The 17,634-nt window shown below is 34.0% G+C and overlaps 2 protein-coding genes across 2 annotated transcripts in view; both read left to right on the forward strand.

The window, feature by feature from the left end:
- Positions 1-8,250, forward strand: part of LOC149479091 (carboxypeptidase B-like) — a 28,213-nt gene extending 19,963 nt beyond the window's left edge. The window contains exons 3-7 of the mRNA XM_089708858.1: positions 4,274-4,364; positions 4,816-4,917; positions 5,907-6,122; positions 6,480-6,905; positions 7,341-8,250. Of these exons, the coding sequence (XP_089564984.1) occupies positions 4,274-4,364; positions 4,816-4,917; positions 5,907-6,122; positions 6,480-6,905; positions 7,341-7,502 (997 nt within the window). The 3' untranslated portion in view covers positions 7,503-8,250. The remainder of the gene's footprint in view (positions 1-4,273; positions 4,365-4,815; positions 4,918-5,906; positions 6,123-6,479; positions 6,906-7,340) is intronic.
- A 1,576-nt stretch (positions 8,251-9,826) lies between these two features.
- LOC149479093 (carboxypeptidase B-like) lies at positions 9,827-16,581 on the forward strand. The gene is made up of 7 exons (XM_089708592.1): positions 9,827-9,926; positions 10,256-10,468; positions 11,839-11,929; positions 14,592-14,693; positions 14,969-15,184; positions 15,706-16,131; positions 16,399-16,581. Exons 1-7 carry the CDS (start codon positions 9,847-9,849, stop codon positions 16,558-16,560), a joined length of 1,290 nt encoding a protein of 429 aa, XP_089564718.1. The 5' UTR covers positions 9,827-9,846; the 3' UTR covers positions 16,561-16,581.
- Positions 16,582-17,634: the final 1,053 nt, after the last annotated feature.

The raw sequence follows: 17,634 nt of genomic DNA on the forward strand, positions 1-17,634 counted from the left end.
TTTCGGTAGTGAAACATAAAAAAAAAAATTGTTGCTCCTTACATCGTTCACTGGCACAGTGTACAGAGCCAGCAACAAAATAGAAACCGGAAGTAGAGTTAATTTTGAAACCGGTTTGCTTGAAAATCGTCCACGCCAGCTTAACTGTCGATTTTCGGTAGTGAAACATAAAAAAAAAATTGTTGCTCCTCACATCGTTCACTGGCACAGTGTACAGAGCCAGCAACAAAATAGAAACCGGAGGTAGAGTTAATTTTGAAACCGGTTTGCTAGAAAATCGTCCACGCCAACTTAATTGTCGATTTTCGGTAGTGAAACATAAAAAAAAAATTTGTTGCTCCTCACATCGTTCACTGGCACAGTGTACAGAGCCAGCAACAAAATAGAAACCGGAGGTAGAGTTAATTTTGAAACCGAAATTTGAAACAAAATAGAAATGGACGATTTTCTAGCAAACCGGTTTCAAAATTAACTCTACCTCCGGTTTCTATTTTGTTGCTGGCTCTGTACACTGTGCCAGTGAACGATGTGAGGAGCAACAAATTTTTTTTTATGTTTCACTACCGAAAATCGACAGTTAAGCTGGCGTGGACGATTTTCTAGCAAACCGGTTTCAAAATTAACTCTACTTCCGGTTTCTATTTTGTTGCTTGCTCTGTACACTGTGCCAGTGAACGATGTGAGGAGCAACAAATTATTTTTTTATGTTTCACTACCGAAAATCGACAGTTGAGCTGGCGTGGACGATATTCTAGCAAACCGGTTTCAAAATTAACTCTACTTCCGGTTTCTATTTTGTTGCTGGCTCTGTAAACTGCCGGTGAACGATGTGAGGAGCAACAAATTTTTTTTTTATGTTTCACTACTGTTAATCGACAGTTAAGCTGGCGCGGACGATTTTCTAGCAAACCGGTATCAAAATTAACTCTACTTCCGGTTTCTATTTTGTTGCTGGCTCTGTACACTGTGCCAGTGAACGATGTGAGGAGCAACAAATTTTTTTTTATGTTTCACTACCGAAAATCGACAGTTAAGCTGGCGTGGACGATTTTCTAGCAAACCGGTTTCAAAATTAACTCTACCTCCGGTTTCTATTTTGTTGCTGGCTCTGTACACTGTGTCAGTGAGCGATGTGAGGAGCAACAAATTTTTTTTTTATGTTTCACTCCCGAAAATAGACAGTTAAGCTGGCGTGGACGATTTTCTAGCAAACCGGTTTCAAAATTATCTCTACTTCCGGTTTCTATTTTGTTGCTGGCTCTGTAAACTGCCGGTGAACGATGTGAGGAGCAACAAATTTTTTTTTTATGTTTCACTACTGTTAATCGACAGTTAAGCTGGCGCGGACGATTTTCTAGCAAACCGGTATCAAAATTAACTCTACTTCCGGTTTCTATTTTGTTGCTGGCTCTGTACACTGTGCTAGTGAACGATGTGAGGAGCAACAAATTTTTTTTTATGTTTCACTACCGAAAATCGACAGTTAAGCTGGCGTGGACGATTTTCTAGCAAACCGGTTTCAAAATTAACTCTACCTCCGGTTTCTATTTTGTTGCTGGCTCTGTACACTGTGTCAGTGAGCGATGTGAGGAGCAACAAATTTTTTTTTTATGTTTCACTCCCGAAAATAGACAGTTAAGCTGGCGTGGACGATTTTCTAGCAAACCGGTTTCAAAATTAACTCTTCTTCCGGTTTCTATTTTGTTGCTGGCTCTGTACACTGTGCCGGTGAACGATGTGAGGAGCAACAAATTTTTTTTTATGTTTCACTACCGAAAATCGACAGTTAAGCTGGCGTGGACGATTTTCTAGCAAACCGGTTTCAAAATTAACTCTACTTCCGGTTTCTATTTTGTTGCTGGCTCTGTACACTTTGCCAGTGAATGATGTGAGGAGCAACAAATTTTTTTTTATGTTTCACTACCGAAAATCGACAATTAAGTTGACGTGGCCAGTGTTATTTTTGGCGCCAATGAAAAAAATTCAAAATTTTCACTGTTTTTATGCAGCAACAAATTAGCAACAAATTCATCTGCATTTTTGCAACGATCCATCCCTTTTTCCGATTTCTGCACGCTACCTTAACGTTAAGCTAGAACTATTGCTGATTTTCAGCGAACGGGTTGAGCAACAAAATCGTCATTATAGCAACTAATTAGCAACAAATAAGCAACAAATTCTGGTGTTGTTTTTTTTTAATTTCGCTAATTTTTCATCGCTAGCTTTACGTACCTCGGTTTTACCCGCATTGCTCCGGTCCTATTAGTCTTAGCGTGATGATAGTCTTCCTCGATTAATGGACTATTTAACAGTGAAATAATTTTTCAAATCGGACTTGTGATTTCTGAGATTAGCGCGTACAAACAAACAAACCGTATCTTTTTGCCATACCGCAGCAACGCCTACTCAACTCTCCAATCCGCCGCAGTAATCCAAATTATTCATTTTTTTTCTGGTGTTTATGGGACACCTAAAATTTATCAGTCTTATAATTTTCAAGAAGTTACACGAAACACATTCCTGAAATGTAGCAAAAATATCATTATAATAGCCGATTAATACGAACGACCTAGATATTCTTGAATCAATTGGCCATTTAAGTTATAAGATTTCACAAGCGAACGATAACAAGAATATTTTCATTTGTGTTATTTGATTTGATTGTTTTTATTTTTGGATAGATTCCATATAAATGAGAAGGTAATTGAAAACGGCTTTCTTTAGTGTTAAGGGGCTGACAAGACCCAATTTTGTTAAAATTTACGTTATTTGAGCAGTTTTTTAAAAGATATTTATTCTAGCCCATAAAAAAAATTATGTTAGTATTCATCATATTTCGAAGACCGTGGACGGACTCGATACATAATTGGACGAAATCGGTTCGATAGAAAATAATTGCAAAGATTGGTCTTAAAATCATCATTAAACGATTCTATGTCTTTATTTTTTTGACGTACGGGTCTGCAATTTAAAACACGAAGTCAACATGTTCATACCTGAACCTGTAACGAGTCATATTTCGCATAATGGCTGGTTCACACTTTGATTAGTGCGAGTGCAGGTGATTAGTGCGAGTGCAGGTGATTAGTGCGAGTGCAGGTGTGTAGTGCGAGTAGTGTCCAATTCAACTGCGAGTGCAGGTGATTAGTGCGAGTGCAGGACAATGGTGAAATTCGCGACGCTACACACTACGCTAAACACTAAACACTAAACACTCCTGTCCAGACGTGTTTAGGCAGGCACACTGCGAGTGAGGGGGAAGGGAGGGCGCGCGGGACGTGGCTACTCGCAGTCCACTCGCAAAAAAAAAGAACACGCTTCTATTCACTTTACTACACAGCCTACTAAACACTCGCACTAAACAGTCGCTGTCCACACGTAGTACCACTCATCACCTGCACTCGCACTAATCAAAGTGTGAACCATGGCTGGTTCACACTTTGATTAGTGCGAGTGCAGGTGATTAGTGTGAGTGCAGGTGTGTAGTGCGAGTGCAGGTGTGTAGTGCGAGTAGTGTCCAATTCAACTGCGAGTGCAGGTGATTAGTGCGAGTGCAGGACAATGGTGAAATTCGTGACGCTACACACTACGCTAAACACTAAACACTAAACACTCCTGTCCAAATGTGTTTAGGCAGGCACACTGCGAGTGAGGGGGAAGGGAGGGCGCGCGGGACGTGGCTACTCGCAGTCCACTCGCAAAAAAATAGAACACGCTTCTATTCACTTTACTACACAGCCTACTAAACACTCGCACTAAACAGTCGCTGTCCACACGTAGTACTACTCATCACCTGCACTCGCACTAATCAAAGTGTGAACCAGCCATAAGACTCACACTTTTCCTTAAATCACATATTTAGGTGTTAATTACAAGTTATTTTGCTTTGTAGTGATTAAAAATTGACTATCTAGTCAGTAAATGCTAATCTAATAAAAATGAATCATATGCAATATTGTTATTTAGTCTATAACTTGCAGTCTACTTTACCTTATTAAATGCCTTTTTTTGTTCCAATAGAAGAAAAAGATAAATCTGCTGATAATGTATCACTGAGTCTATATTAAGAAACTAGCTGCTCCGCGCGGTTTCACCCCCGTGGCTCCACTCTGTTGCCCGTAGCGTGATGAAATATAGCCTATAACCTTCCTCGATAAATAGACTATCTAAAACCGAAAGAATTTTTCAAATCGGACCAGTAGTTCCCGAGATTAGTGCGTTCAAACAAACAAACTCTTTAGCTTTATAATATTAGTATAGATTATTTTTTCAGGGCCCTCGATGACTTTGAAGCAAGGTTCAATCAATGGAAGTTGAGACGGAACAATGATGCCATTTATAACACGTATCCTAGATATGGAGAGGTAATCCAAATGTTATTTATTTAATTCATAACAGATGTTTTAATTATTTTTTATAATTACGTTTAAATGAAAAATACAATTTCCATAAAATAAACGATCAAAAAAACTATATCTCTCATCAATATTACACTGTCCGAAGTCTACGTTACACATTGTTAGTAATACTATATTTTAGACTAATTTAAATCAGCATTTAACATAACATAAATTGTGTAGTATAATATGCTGGGAAGATAATAACAATTAACTGTATTTCTTTTTATATTTTAATTTCAATTTTATTTGGCTACTCTCATTTTGTAGCCAAATAAAATTGAAATTAAACATCACTTTTTTATTAATGTTCACCTTAATGACATGGTAATATTCAACGTCTTAATGATGTCGTTAATGATATAATCTGTTTATTAAAATCTTACTCAAAATAATAATTAATCAACTTTATTTCTAGATCGAGGCTTATCTAGACAGACTAGGACGAGAATATCCTAATATAGTGACTGTTGTGAATGCAGGCAACAGCTATGAAGGACGGCCAATGAAATATGTTAAGGTGAGTTAATTTAGATATTAAAAAAAATAGATTAAATGAGAAGTTATAGATGAATTAGAACACTTTGTTTTTGGAAAGGAATATTATTGCACTTGGATGTGTAAGAAAATTGTTATAATTAGACATCGGATTATATGCACTAACAAAATGCCAAAATATGCATGCAAATATGCACTAAAAAAGGCCGAAATATGCACTAAAAACGACTGATATGCCTAAAATATGCACAATACAAAATCAAAAATCTTTATTATTTTTATATATGTTAAATCATGTTTTATGAAAACAGTGAAATGTTCTTGAGAATTAAGTATAGTTTTTGTGCCAATATACAATTAAGCATTTTTACCAAATTTTCGAGCGCAAATTTGTGATGTTTGTTACCCGCGAGCCCAGTGTTGCCACCTTAGACCTTTCCGGGCTAAATCTAGCCCTTTTTTGGAATTCAACCCGTGTTTTAAGTTTTTAGCCCCAAAAGGGTAATCTAGCCCTATTTTGAATGGCTCAAAATTTACTTAAAATGGAGCCCATTTTGTAATTTTTTGCCATTTTACCATGCCAAAATAGGGTTTGTTTACTCGCTGAGCGTTCTGATTGGCTAATAAAGGTTAGTCGACCAATCAAAACTCCCGCTACTTAACGAAATATGCACGATTGGAGAAAAAGGCTAAAATATGCACTAACGCCGTAATTAGAGAGTTTTATGCATTTGCATATGCAAATATGCAAATGCATATAATCCGATGTCTAGTTATAATACATAACATAAAGAAGATATAATTTTAATTACGAATTAAAGAATATCATACATCTCGTATAGAACTTCGTATTCTTTTATTCGATTTGAGATAAATAAATTATCATTATTTGTCGACAAAAAATTAGTATCATCCCATTCTATTTTGTACACAAAAATTTAAGTTTCCAGAACAAATTAATCGAGAGTTTCTATTCAAACAACTCCAACATACATTCTAAACACATTTCAGATATCCACCACGAACTTCGAAGACCCAACCAAGCCCATATACTTCATGGATGCGGCAATGCACTCCAGGGAATGGGTGACTCCACCAGTAGCACTATACACCATACATCGCTTGGTTGAAGACTTGAGAGCTGAAGACCGGGATCTCTTGGAGAACATTGACTGGGTTATCATGCCTGTGTTCAACCCGGATGGATGGGAGTTCTCTCATGTTGAGGTGATGATAAAATGTTATCGTATTGTAGTGGTTGAGCATGAGCATGAGCATAGAGTAAAGAAATATATGCTATGGATAAATGGGCAAAACAACTTTTTTCTGTAAATTGTTTTGGGAATTCTATTAATCCTAGAAATATCGTTTAAAACTGCTTAATAATTATCTGATGTAGTAGAACAATCAAATTCCTGATTTATGGAATAGATATACCTACAGGAAATTTCAGCTCTTGGTTCATATTTTTTTCATTTGAAATCCATTCATTAAGTTTTTTGTAATTGTTCATTAACTAAGGAAATTCTCTAGCATCGCCTGCAATAAACGTAGTTTGGTAAAACAGCATTTATTTATTTTCAGAACCGCATGTGGCGCCGCAGTCGCTCCTTCAACGCGTCGATCAGTCCCATCTGCTATGGAGCCGATCTCAACAGGAACTTCGACATTTTCTTCGGCACCTTCAGCGTCTCCAGCAATCCTTGCTCCGACATCTACCCTGGACCATTTGCTTTCTCTGAAGTCGAAAGCCGTAACGTCAGAGACATGCTCTATTTATATTTAGACCGTATTCAAATATACATGAACATGCACAGCTATGGGAACTTTATCTTGTACGGTTTTGATAATAACACGTTGCCTCATAATGTGGCGCAGTTGCATTATGTGGCTGCGGCTATGGGAGCGCATATTGATGCAAGGAAGATGGCGGACGCTCCGTACTACGCGGTTGGGAATAGCAATTACGTTCTGTATGGCGCGTCGGGGACGTCTCAGGATTACGCTCAGGTAATGTTTAAGAAAGGAAATAGTTATTTTACACCGACACCACAAAATACAAGACACTCACGCGTAATACAAAACAAATCAAAAAGTAGTTGAATAGTTGAAGAAAAATAATGAAAGTTTTGCTCAATCAATCTAATGTTGGCATGTTTTCATAAAAAATGATTACTAAAAATGTTGTTTAAATACTTAATAATAAAGGAGTTCGTTATTTTAAATTTATTTTTAGATAAATTGGATTTAAGAAGTAACTCTTACAATAAGCTCTACCACATGACTTACCAAATTGTACTGCATTTTAAAACTATAATCTTAAAGTACTTACATGAAGTATTTATCTAACTGCTAACACATGACTTACCAAGTCGTACTGCATTTTAAATTTACAATGTATATGTTTTACATGTATTTTTAAACATTCCATTATTATTTTTTCAGGCAATTGGCGTCCCATTTGCCATAACGCTTGAGTTGCCAGAATTCGACGGCTACAATTTTCTGGTACCACCAGAATATATTGAGCAAATAAACACAGAAACTTATGCCGGTATAGCCGAAACTGCAAGATTGTCGTACTTGTTCTATCGTGATAGACTTTAAATTATTTATTTTTTATTGTCCTAGCATACAAACTGAACCTTAAAATAGAAACTTAAAACTAAATCACCGCACATGGCGGCCTTATCATTAAAGAGCGGTCTCTTTCAGGCAACCTATGTAAAGTAATAGTATAAAGGAGGATAATTATTATAACTATATCTTCTGAATGTTTAATTATAAAGGGGTACTAAAAATCATGAATTTTTTTTTAATCGACTAGGTAGGTACCATTATTATTTCACGCTTTAAACGACCAGCCCCCCTAGACAAGTGGCTTTCTATTAGCGTAAAGTTCAATAGAATAGATTATGAATGTATGAAATTGACGTTTGATTACGACGACGACGACGATTGATTACGTCAATCTCATACATTCATAATCTATTCTATTGAACTTTACGCTAATAGAAAGCCACTTGTCTAGGGGGGCTGATTTGTTTAAAACTTTGCACACGTATCAAAATTATTAAAGGTTCAATGACAATACAATAATTTCATGAGTTTCTCTTATGAAAGCATGTTTTTCTAACTATATTTAAATATACTTATCTTTATATAATGTACTCCATCTTCTTTAATCTTTATACACTTAGTACAAACTTGTTATCTATTTAATTTATAATGAGTGTATTAATTGCCTTTGTTATATAAACTTCTTACTTTCCTAATTGAATATAAGTCAGTAAGTAATTACAAACAAGTCAAGTTCGTGAAAATTGTATTTAAGAAGTAATATAATATTTACTTTTATTTGATGAAAATTAGTCATGTGTGTTTTTGATAAATTCTTTATAAGTTTGTATCTTTTTACTGTGGTTTTGAAGCTTGTATCATAAAGTGTGTAATAATAAGTAAATTATTGCCATTATATTTAATAAAGTCTAACAATGTACATGTTGTGTTTTAGTCTCCTTTTCTGCCCTTACCTACAACTAATCGCTTGCTTCAGCTCCGATTCAAAACTAAAAAAAAAATAGGATTTTTGCCCTGCTGCTGGGCATATTCCAAATTCGGTGCAATAGTTTCGGAAGTTACTTCTTACAAATTTAACCTTTAAATATTAAAGAGGAATTTATACACACTTAAAGAATTGAGTAGGTTCCTAATTATTGGACTCTACATTCTACATATCTTATTTATAAAAGTGACTTGAGATCTATACTTACCAATATTATAAGCGAGAGAGTTTGTTTGTTTGCTTGCTTGAACGCGCTAATCCCAGGAACAACGGGATCGATTTGAAAAAATACTTCTTTCACTGTTAGATAGTCCATTATTAGAGGAAGGCCATAAGCTTTATATCGTCACGCTAAGAGCAATAAGAGCAGAGTAGGTAACGCGAGTAAATTCGCGGGGCACAGCTAGTAATTTATAAAAGAGCTGGTAATTACTTCGTTAGTATTTTATAAATAATCTACCAGGATAAATATTTTACAGTTTTCATAGTGGAAAGAAGAACTTATATTAAAACTACACGTACGTGTCGAAACGCAATTCTTTCTCAAAAACTGAAATTTACATTTTTATAACGAATGTTAGTTTTCTTTTTATTATTATTTTGCAAACATTTAGTATAATATTATTATAAGATAAAAGACTTTATATTCACTATGAAGACTTCAAAATTATATCAACTATAGTTTGATTTACTACACTGTGACTCTACATATACTTTGAAATTACATATCCATATTCGATACCTAATTCAGGCTTCTAAAAAATAAACTGAACTGAATAAAAGCACGTAAAAATGATTTAAAAAGCGAGTAATTGATTTAATTATCTTACTACCTTCAATAGCTGACAGCAAGCATGACAAGACAAAAAATAAAGTTTTAATAAATTTATTTTAGTAAATTCATATTACATGCCTATAATATTATAAATAACTACTAATACAATTATAAATGCGAAAGTTTGTGAGGATGGATGTATGTGTTGTTACTCTTTCACGTAAACTACTGAACCGTTTACAATGAAATTTAGCACACATATAGAGGGTAGCTTCGAATAACACACATACTATTAATTATCCCGGAAATCCCACGGGAATGGGACAGTACGGGGTTTTCTTTGAAAACGCGGGCGAAGCCGCGGGCGGAAAGCTAGTAAACTGAAAAACTACTTAGATTTATTCAAAGATAAGTTGTTTATAATTAGGTTGCATAAATGTATCAATCAAAGTACATTAACAATATGTTTTACAATAATTTGCTTGTTTTACATCAATAATTTATTATGATTAGATAAGAATTATAGTTAAGTGATTATAAATAATCCTTTCTGATAGTAGAAGGAATTGATTTTATTCTAAACGTCCAGGTGCAAACAATAAGTAATAAGCATGGATTTGAAAATTTTCTCGTTATTTCTATTAATTTTTGTTCAAACATCTTTTAGTAAAATATATGAACAATATGAGGGGTAAGTCAAGTGCACAAATTAATCTTGATAAAAAAATTATTCATAAAAATAATAGTGAAATTGCATAATATTATTGTGTGAATTATTTTATGGAAAAAACAGGGAAGTATTTAAATTTCAAAATTTAGTAATTTAAATGTAAAAATCAACAAGCACACCATATGTTTATACGTTTAGAGAGAGTGACATAAGCTACTTTTAATGTCATAAAACGACTACTTTCTAAGTAGATTTTCTTCGAAAACGCGAGTGAAGTCACGGGCAGCAACTAGTCTAGCAATAACATGTACCCAAAGATGTCAAGGACCGTAATCAAATCCCAATTTCAGATACACGGTCTACGGCGTTGTTATCCGCAACCAGGATGATATTAATTTAATACAAAGGCTTCAAAATGAATTAGATCTAGACATCTGGCGTGCAGGCATGCCTGGGGCTAGACACGCTGATATCATGGTCGGACCTAAGCAGAGGGAAACGTTCGTTAAACATTTACATGCGCAAGGGATGGAGTATTATATTCGTGAGGGGAATGTTGCGAGGTAACGTGTTTTATGGTTTCTATTGTTCTTGTGAAACCCAGGCTTAGCTTTCTAATTTGTTGATATTTTTATAATAAACTTGCTCAATCATTTTTGCCGTTTGCTAACAGGCGGGTCACCACAGAGTGAATACCCTCGGCCCTCGGGAAGCAATTGCTGCGCGAAGTAGCTTGGTCAGTGTCGGTCCTCGGTCGGATGTGCCTAATGGCATGTTTATCAAGCAAATTGTTTACACCTTTAAAACCAGATTGGTGTTGCATAACTTTAAAAATAAAAATGTTGTGTGGTTTTATGAAACCACGGTAAAAGTGAAACTGTTCGAACGGTTCCGAACACTGCTTTGTGTAGCGCATGTCGCGTGTCGGTCGGCTGCCGAGTAGGTATACCTACTCGGCAGCCGCGATACACGCGACATGCGCTACACAGACCAAAAAGTTTGAGACGATGTAATAAAAGTTTCACTTTAAAAGATTCATTCTGAAATGCAAAGTCTATTGGATTTTAATTTGAGAGATCTCAAGGAACTAGTTATCTAGTTCGAGTTATCTTGTAATATTATTATTCAGATCCTTACATCAAAGGAAACGGACATTCAACATTCAACGACCCATTGGTGTAAGGCCATTATTAGTTACATTTTTTCAAATATATAAAGCTCCTTGATATCCACCATTAATTAATACCAATTTACTGATCAAGCCGATTTTAACATCATAATAAAAAAAAACAAATAACAGAAATCCATGCCGAAAAAGACGTCCTTATTGCTAAAAGCAATGTCTTTCGCATTCAAAGAATATAAACGTATTGTTGTTTTTTTTACTTTTAACTTTTGTCGCGGGAATTTCGCCTGAGGACATCTTTTATGCGTATTTTATCGCTAGCGGAGTAAAAGATTTATACGTTCATATAAAATTATACTAATGTTTGTCGAAGAAACAAAGAAATACGTTCTTCTTATGTTTAATACATGAGTCTTTGAATCCTGGGGGCGATATCCAATTCAATTATTCACAAACCCTGATAATATATTAGATATAAGCCTTTTAATGATTGGGATCTATCTATTTATTGTCATTGGACTATAAACATAGAACAATAAATCAATAAATCGTCGCCAATCGTTGTAACATAATATACATAATACTAGTTTCAGAATACGGCTTCACACGCGTGATAGAAAGTTTTACTATTATATTATCTACAAACCGGTTTTTCATGAATTATGTAATTACAAAGAGTAATCCTGTAAAAGGTCTACCTCTGAAATGACTCTTAAAACCCCTTTAATGTGTTTAAATAAATCCCCACTTCCATTGTTTAAATAAATCTTTAGATTCGTAATTGGGAAGGTTTCCTTGTTTTTTCAGCAAGATTAAAAATTTTGACGAAGACCTCATAAATTGGACAAGAAGCCGTCAAAATGTGGCAGTTTACAATAAATATGCGAGAGTAGCAGAGGTAATAAAACAATATAATATTAATGAATTAAAGAACCGGTATTGCACCTATTGGTACCTACTAACTACCAATATTTATTTATTTATTTATTTATTTAATCAGCCAAACCAACAGTAAATACATATAAATCAATGCAAGCTTAAATCTAGAAGTATATAAATGGTAAGGATGTATCTACCAATTACAGGTAAGGACAATTCATTTATAATATCATAAACTTACTTAAATTGTACCAACTAAATCAACATAGCGTTTCTTATGTTAATTTATTGTTATGACTAACGTAACTATATTTAAAGTAATTAACAATATTTTTAGAAAAAATTGAATACGAATCAAAGCAAATATCCACCAAATTAGGCTGAGATGCACACAAAACATTAAACTCACTGCACATTCTATTTATTGGCGAGTTTTTACCAACATTGTTTCGATACAGCGGGAGATCAAAAACTCTAGATATGGGAAGACGGGGTATTTTACTAGGCACTGTAAACCTAATTTGCTCTAATATTTGTGGACATACAATAATACCTCTAATTATTTTGTATAAAAACAAGATATCCCTTTGTTGCCTACGATTACGAAGAGATATCATATTGAAGAACGCTAATCGGGTGTCGTAAGGATTTCTATGAGATATACCTTGAGAGATAAACGCAATGTGCCGGGTGAACTTACGTTGAATATTTTCAATACGTTGAGAATGCACTGAATAGAGGGGACTCCAAACCACACTGGCGTATTCTAGTTGGGATCGTACTAATGAATTAAAATATAACCATAGTAAATATAACCAATTTACTTTTGTGTTGGAATATCCATTAATAATTGAGGAAGGCTATATTAAATGACGCTTTCACTATCAGAACGTAGACGTTTGACCTTTAGAAAGCAGACAAAGTTACGTGGATCAGCTAGTATTATTTAAATCGGTAACATTATTTTGCAGTCGGTTTAAATATACATATTTTATGCCAGACTATCCACACCGCCATTACTCATACGTTAAAATAAAATTTATATAATACGTTTATTTCGAGAAACTTTTCACTTATCCTTTTTCTTTATCCTTTGTCTTATTTTAGCGACGACAAAAATAGAATACAGAGGAGTCGTTTTCAAAATAATTGTACATTACTACAAAATGTTTGTCCCCCTAAAAAATCTTCGAAAAAAATATGGTTACGACTGAAATAAATCATTGTTAACGTTTTACAGACTAAACTTAAGCATACTGCATATCATTTCTGATAAAAAGCAATGAATTGCGATTCAAATTCTTACATAAATTTAATGTGAAAATAAAGTAACAAAAAAAGCTCCATACATTTTTTTATTGTCCCCTATGTGGACGACAATGAAAACCAATATTTTTATCAGAATTTTTGTATGAAACTTCCTATTTTTTTGTATCATAATTAAAAAGCAATGTTTGAAGTGTTATATCTGATAGATTAAACTATTTAAATTACCTTAAATAAACGAAGAATTACATATTATAAAAATGTCCCTATCAATCGTTACAATTTCGTGACACTGATTTATTGACATAATTAACCAACTTCTTGTATCACAAAGAAGAGGAATCTAACTCTAATCATTGGCAACACTGGTCATGTCACGAAAAGTAAGGTCACATTAACGCGTCGCCATTTTGTTCGTCGTCCAGACATCGAAGAAGTCCAGTAGTGTGCTGTGCAAAAAATTTAGTTACAATTTCCTAACGACGTATTCTCAACAAAAGTAAGTACATTTTGAAGAATTCACCTACCGCAATTGTAATATACTTAAATTATGACTAGAGTAATAGATTACACTTTCAATCTAATGGTAAATGTGATTATGTTTTGTGTAAAAGTATTTCTAAGGTTATTTTTTACATGTTACTGACGAACAATTTCTTGACATTTACTGACGTCAGTAAATTGTAGACGGTAAAGCTGTGGTCTCATGTGTAAAGTATGAAAATAAGATATTAAAATGTGTGTTAAATTAATGTAACGAATAAAGGAGAATAAAGGAGAAAAACAATAAATCTCTCAAGATTATTTTTTTGTAACTACAGGCCATACTTTTTCAACCATGATGTAGGGTTAGTAAAGTCGGGCTTAGGGACTTGACTTTTCCTGGGATCTGATAACTTTTTTATAGTGAAAGCGGATCAGTGAGTCTTGGCCTCCAATTTTACAAGTGGTTTCTGATGGGATAACGCTTGCCTTATAACTTATTGCATTTAGTGTTGATCGCTTTTCCACCCACACGAGTGATGCTTACTTTTGTTTTTATTTTTATTCAAAATACATATATCCAACAGCTTTTTTTAGTTTCAGAATGCCGCTAACCGGTGCCGAACGGCAAAAAAATACATTGAAAAATTAAAAAAGCTAATGATAGAAGAAAAGAAAAGGAAAAGCAAACAGAGAATTATAAAAATTGATTGTTTGTTGATTATTTTGTAACTAAAAATATATATTTTTTTTAACTAGTGACTTCTTACTTTTTTATATGTAATATTACCTTATTCTGAATACAGCCTTACTTTTACAACTTCCTGACATTTCCTAACGAAACAGTTTACTGACAATTTCGTGACGTACAAATATTTTGAAAATGACCCAGAGATATTATTTTTTCACGAAATGAATAATGTTTTTTACAGATTGATGCGTATATGGAGAGATTGGCGCGGGAATATCCAAATATTGCAAAAGTGGTGACAGCTGGATTGAGCTTTGAAGGTCGACCAGTGAAATATTTAAAGGTATGTATAATGGCTGATTTCACAGCTACTGGTGTCCTGTTACGCTTATCTGTAGTTAAAATTACAAAATGGTCCTGGTTTCAATTCCTGGTGGAGGTCTGGAAGGACACAGAAGGCTCATTACCTACTTTTTTCTGAAAGAAAATCGACCAGTGAAACAGCTGTATGCATAGTGCATGTCCTTTACTCCAATAGGGACTTCAGTCTTCTATTTACCGGTGCTGGTTAACATCAAGTAGAAAATAATTTTCATCTACATGACTATCTTCTTTCAGATATCAACAACGAATTTCGAAGATCCAAGCAAGCCCATATACTTCATGGACGCGGCAATGCATGCCAGAGAATGGGTAACTACTCCCGTAGCGTTGTATACCATGCATCGTTTGGTTGAAAGTTTGCGGGATGAAGATAGAGATCTGAGGGATAATGTTGACTGGATCATACTGCCTGTTTACAACCCAGATGGATATGAATATTCTCATACTGATGTAGGTGAAACGTAATAGCTAAATTTCCAAATAATACAGTATTTTGTCCAAATTTAAACATGATTCGTGTTAATGTAATATTTTCCTATGTGAGAAATTTTATAACGTTAAAAAGTGTCAATCTGAATGTATTTATTATATAGAATTCGTTAATGATCAAAATCTTTTCCTGAAGAATAAGTAATTGTATAACCAAAAAGTTTAAGTTTAAATAAAAAAGTTAGGTATATGTCGATGCTAAGTTTATTTTTTATATAGTTATTGAAATAATTGGATATTGAAACACAACTTGTGAATGCTGATATGAAAACTTTATTTTATAATTTATAGCAAGGTACACTGGTACAGCACTACATTACACCACAAACCAAAGAGACAGGATAAGGGCAAAAACAATCCCTTTGGGCCTTTTTACTATAGATACTACACAGACTATACAGTTAACCATTACTAAAATACAGATTATAAAATTTGTCTATTACAACAGTTGTAAAAATAGTTATTATAATATTATATTCCAGGAACGCATGTGGCGCGCAAGCCGCTCATTTAACCCAGAGATTCACGAGGAATGCCGCGGCGTGGACCTCAACCGTAACTTTGACATCTTCTTCATGGAGATCAACGCTTCCAACAACCCTTGCTCCAGTCTCTATGCTGGTCCCTACCCCTTCTCTGAAATCGAAAACAGACACGTTAGAGACATACTTCACTCGCACTTGGATCGTATTCAGATCTATTTGAATATTCACAGTTATGGAAGCTTTATACTGTACGGGTTCGATAATGCTACGTTGCCGGCAAATGTGGCTCAAATTCATATGGTTGGAGCTGCAATGGGAGCTCATATAGATGGGAATAAACTGCCTAATATGTACGATTATTTGGTTGGTAATAGCAGATTTGTTCTGTACCCTGCTTCGGGTACTTCTCAGGATTATGCACAGGTTGGTTTTAAATTAATTTGGGTACAAATATTTTGTCTTATTTAACGTTTTTGCGTGTAATTGTTGCTGCAACGTCGTTGATTATAATATACCTATTATCGATATATTTTAAAACATTCTGTTATAATATCACATTCATCTACCACTATCATAAAATAGCCGCATTATTTTAATGTAATGTTAACTATCATAGGTTAGGTAAAATGTCACTAACAAAAATGAGTTTTTATATCTGCTCGAATAAATGTTATTGTACTATTATTTCAGGACATTGGCGTACCCTTCTCTTTCACATTGGAGTTGCCAGATATGAATGAATATGGGTTTCTAGTACCTCCTCAATACATATCTCAAATAAACTCAGAAACGTGGGCTGGTATAGCGGAGTCAGCACGACTTGCTTCAATATTTTATAGAGTTAGGCGTTAAACTGTTATAAATATATTTTTTTTATTATAATGACGTTTTATTTGTCCTGCTATTAAAGTACTCCATTATCATTTAAATTAACCTCATCCCGTTAATTTATTACGTAATCGCAATAATGATGTCAATAAATTATTACAATTTAGTTTGAATGTAAACATAATTTACATAACTACTGCATAGTATAAAAAAAAAACGCTTTCTCTGTCCCTATATCCCTATTTATGCTTAAATTTTTAAAACTACGCAACTACATAATTCGGTTTTTTTTAATATATATATAGATAGAGTGATTCTCGAAGAAGGTTTTAGTATGTACCTACTCATATACCTAATTTATTAGGTTTTAGACAAAGCAGGCGAAGCCGCGGGCGGAAAGCTAGTAATATACAACATGGAGCTTTATAGGTTTGTAGCAATGTATTATCTAAGTTCGTCCATCTCTTTAGAAGACTTCATATGACATTGCGATCGTTTATTTTCAATTCATAAAGTTGTTTTTTGTTTTTGTCACCAACTTGTTAATTTACTTCTATTTATGTCAATTGAGACACGAGATAGTCTAGAAACTGTAAATTGAAACAAATTCTAGGAAAACTTAAGTAAGTAGAAGCCCTACAATAATAATGGCTTGTCTTTCCAAGGCTAGAGCTCAGACATTACCTAATTATCTAGGCTATCTAAAAAGACCTTTAAAGATTAATTTTTCTTTATTACATTCAAATTTATTAGTAATAAATGAGTGAATATTTAAACATGAAATTTAATAAACGAAATGTTTTAAGATGTTATCAGATTTTGATTTTGAATTTCTTCATAATGAACTTAACTATGTTGGAGCGTTCAGCGTGCTAGCTTTAATGCTCGCTAAGGATGCTTTCTATTTGACAAAATATCCTATATTCGTACTTTGATGAGAATTATCCGAAATTTAACCTTTGAATATGCCTGCCTATTTTGCTGATTTCCCAGTAAATCAAAGTTAATGACAACGACAGTTTTTGGAAAATATTTGATATTATATCGGATCAGATATTATCAAATATATTATTGCAGTGTGATATTTATTGCTTATTG

The sequence above is a fragment of the Colias philodice genome, chromosome 21, assembly GCF_061535455.1.
Source record: "Colias philodice isolate Cphi_HAF_F1 chromosome 21, ilColPhil1 Martin Lab GWU primary, whole genome shotgun sequence".
Lineage (NCBI taxonomy): Eukaryota > Metazoa > Arthropoda > Insecta > Lepidoptera > Pieridae > Colias > Colias philodice.

What these genes read in the sequence shown, in the direction of transcription:
- LOC149479093 (XM_089708592.1), top strand. Translation starts at nt 9,847, where the DNA reads ATGGATTTGAAAATTTTCTCGTTATTTCTATTAATTTTTGTTCAAACA. An exon ending in CGTGAGGGGAATGTTGCGAG is followed by an intron (nt 10,469 to 11,838) that starts GTAACGTGTTTT and finishes TTGTTTTTTCAG; the next exon opens with CAAGATTAAAAATTTTGACG. An exon ending in ATGAATATTCTCATACTGAT is followed by an intron (nt 15,185 to 15,705) that starts GTAGGTGAAACG and finishes ATTATATTCCAG; the next exon opens with GAACGCATGTGGCGCGCAAG.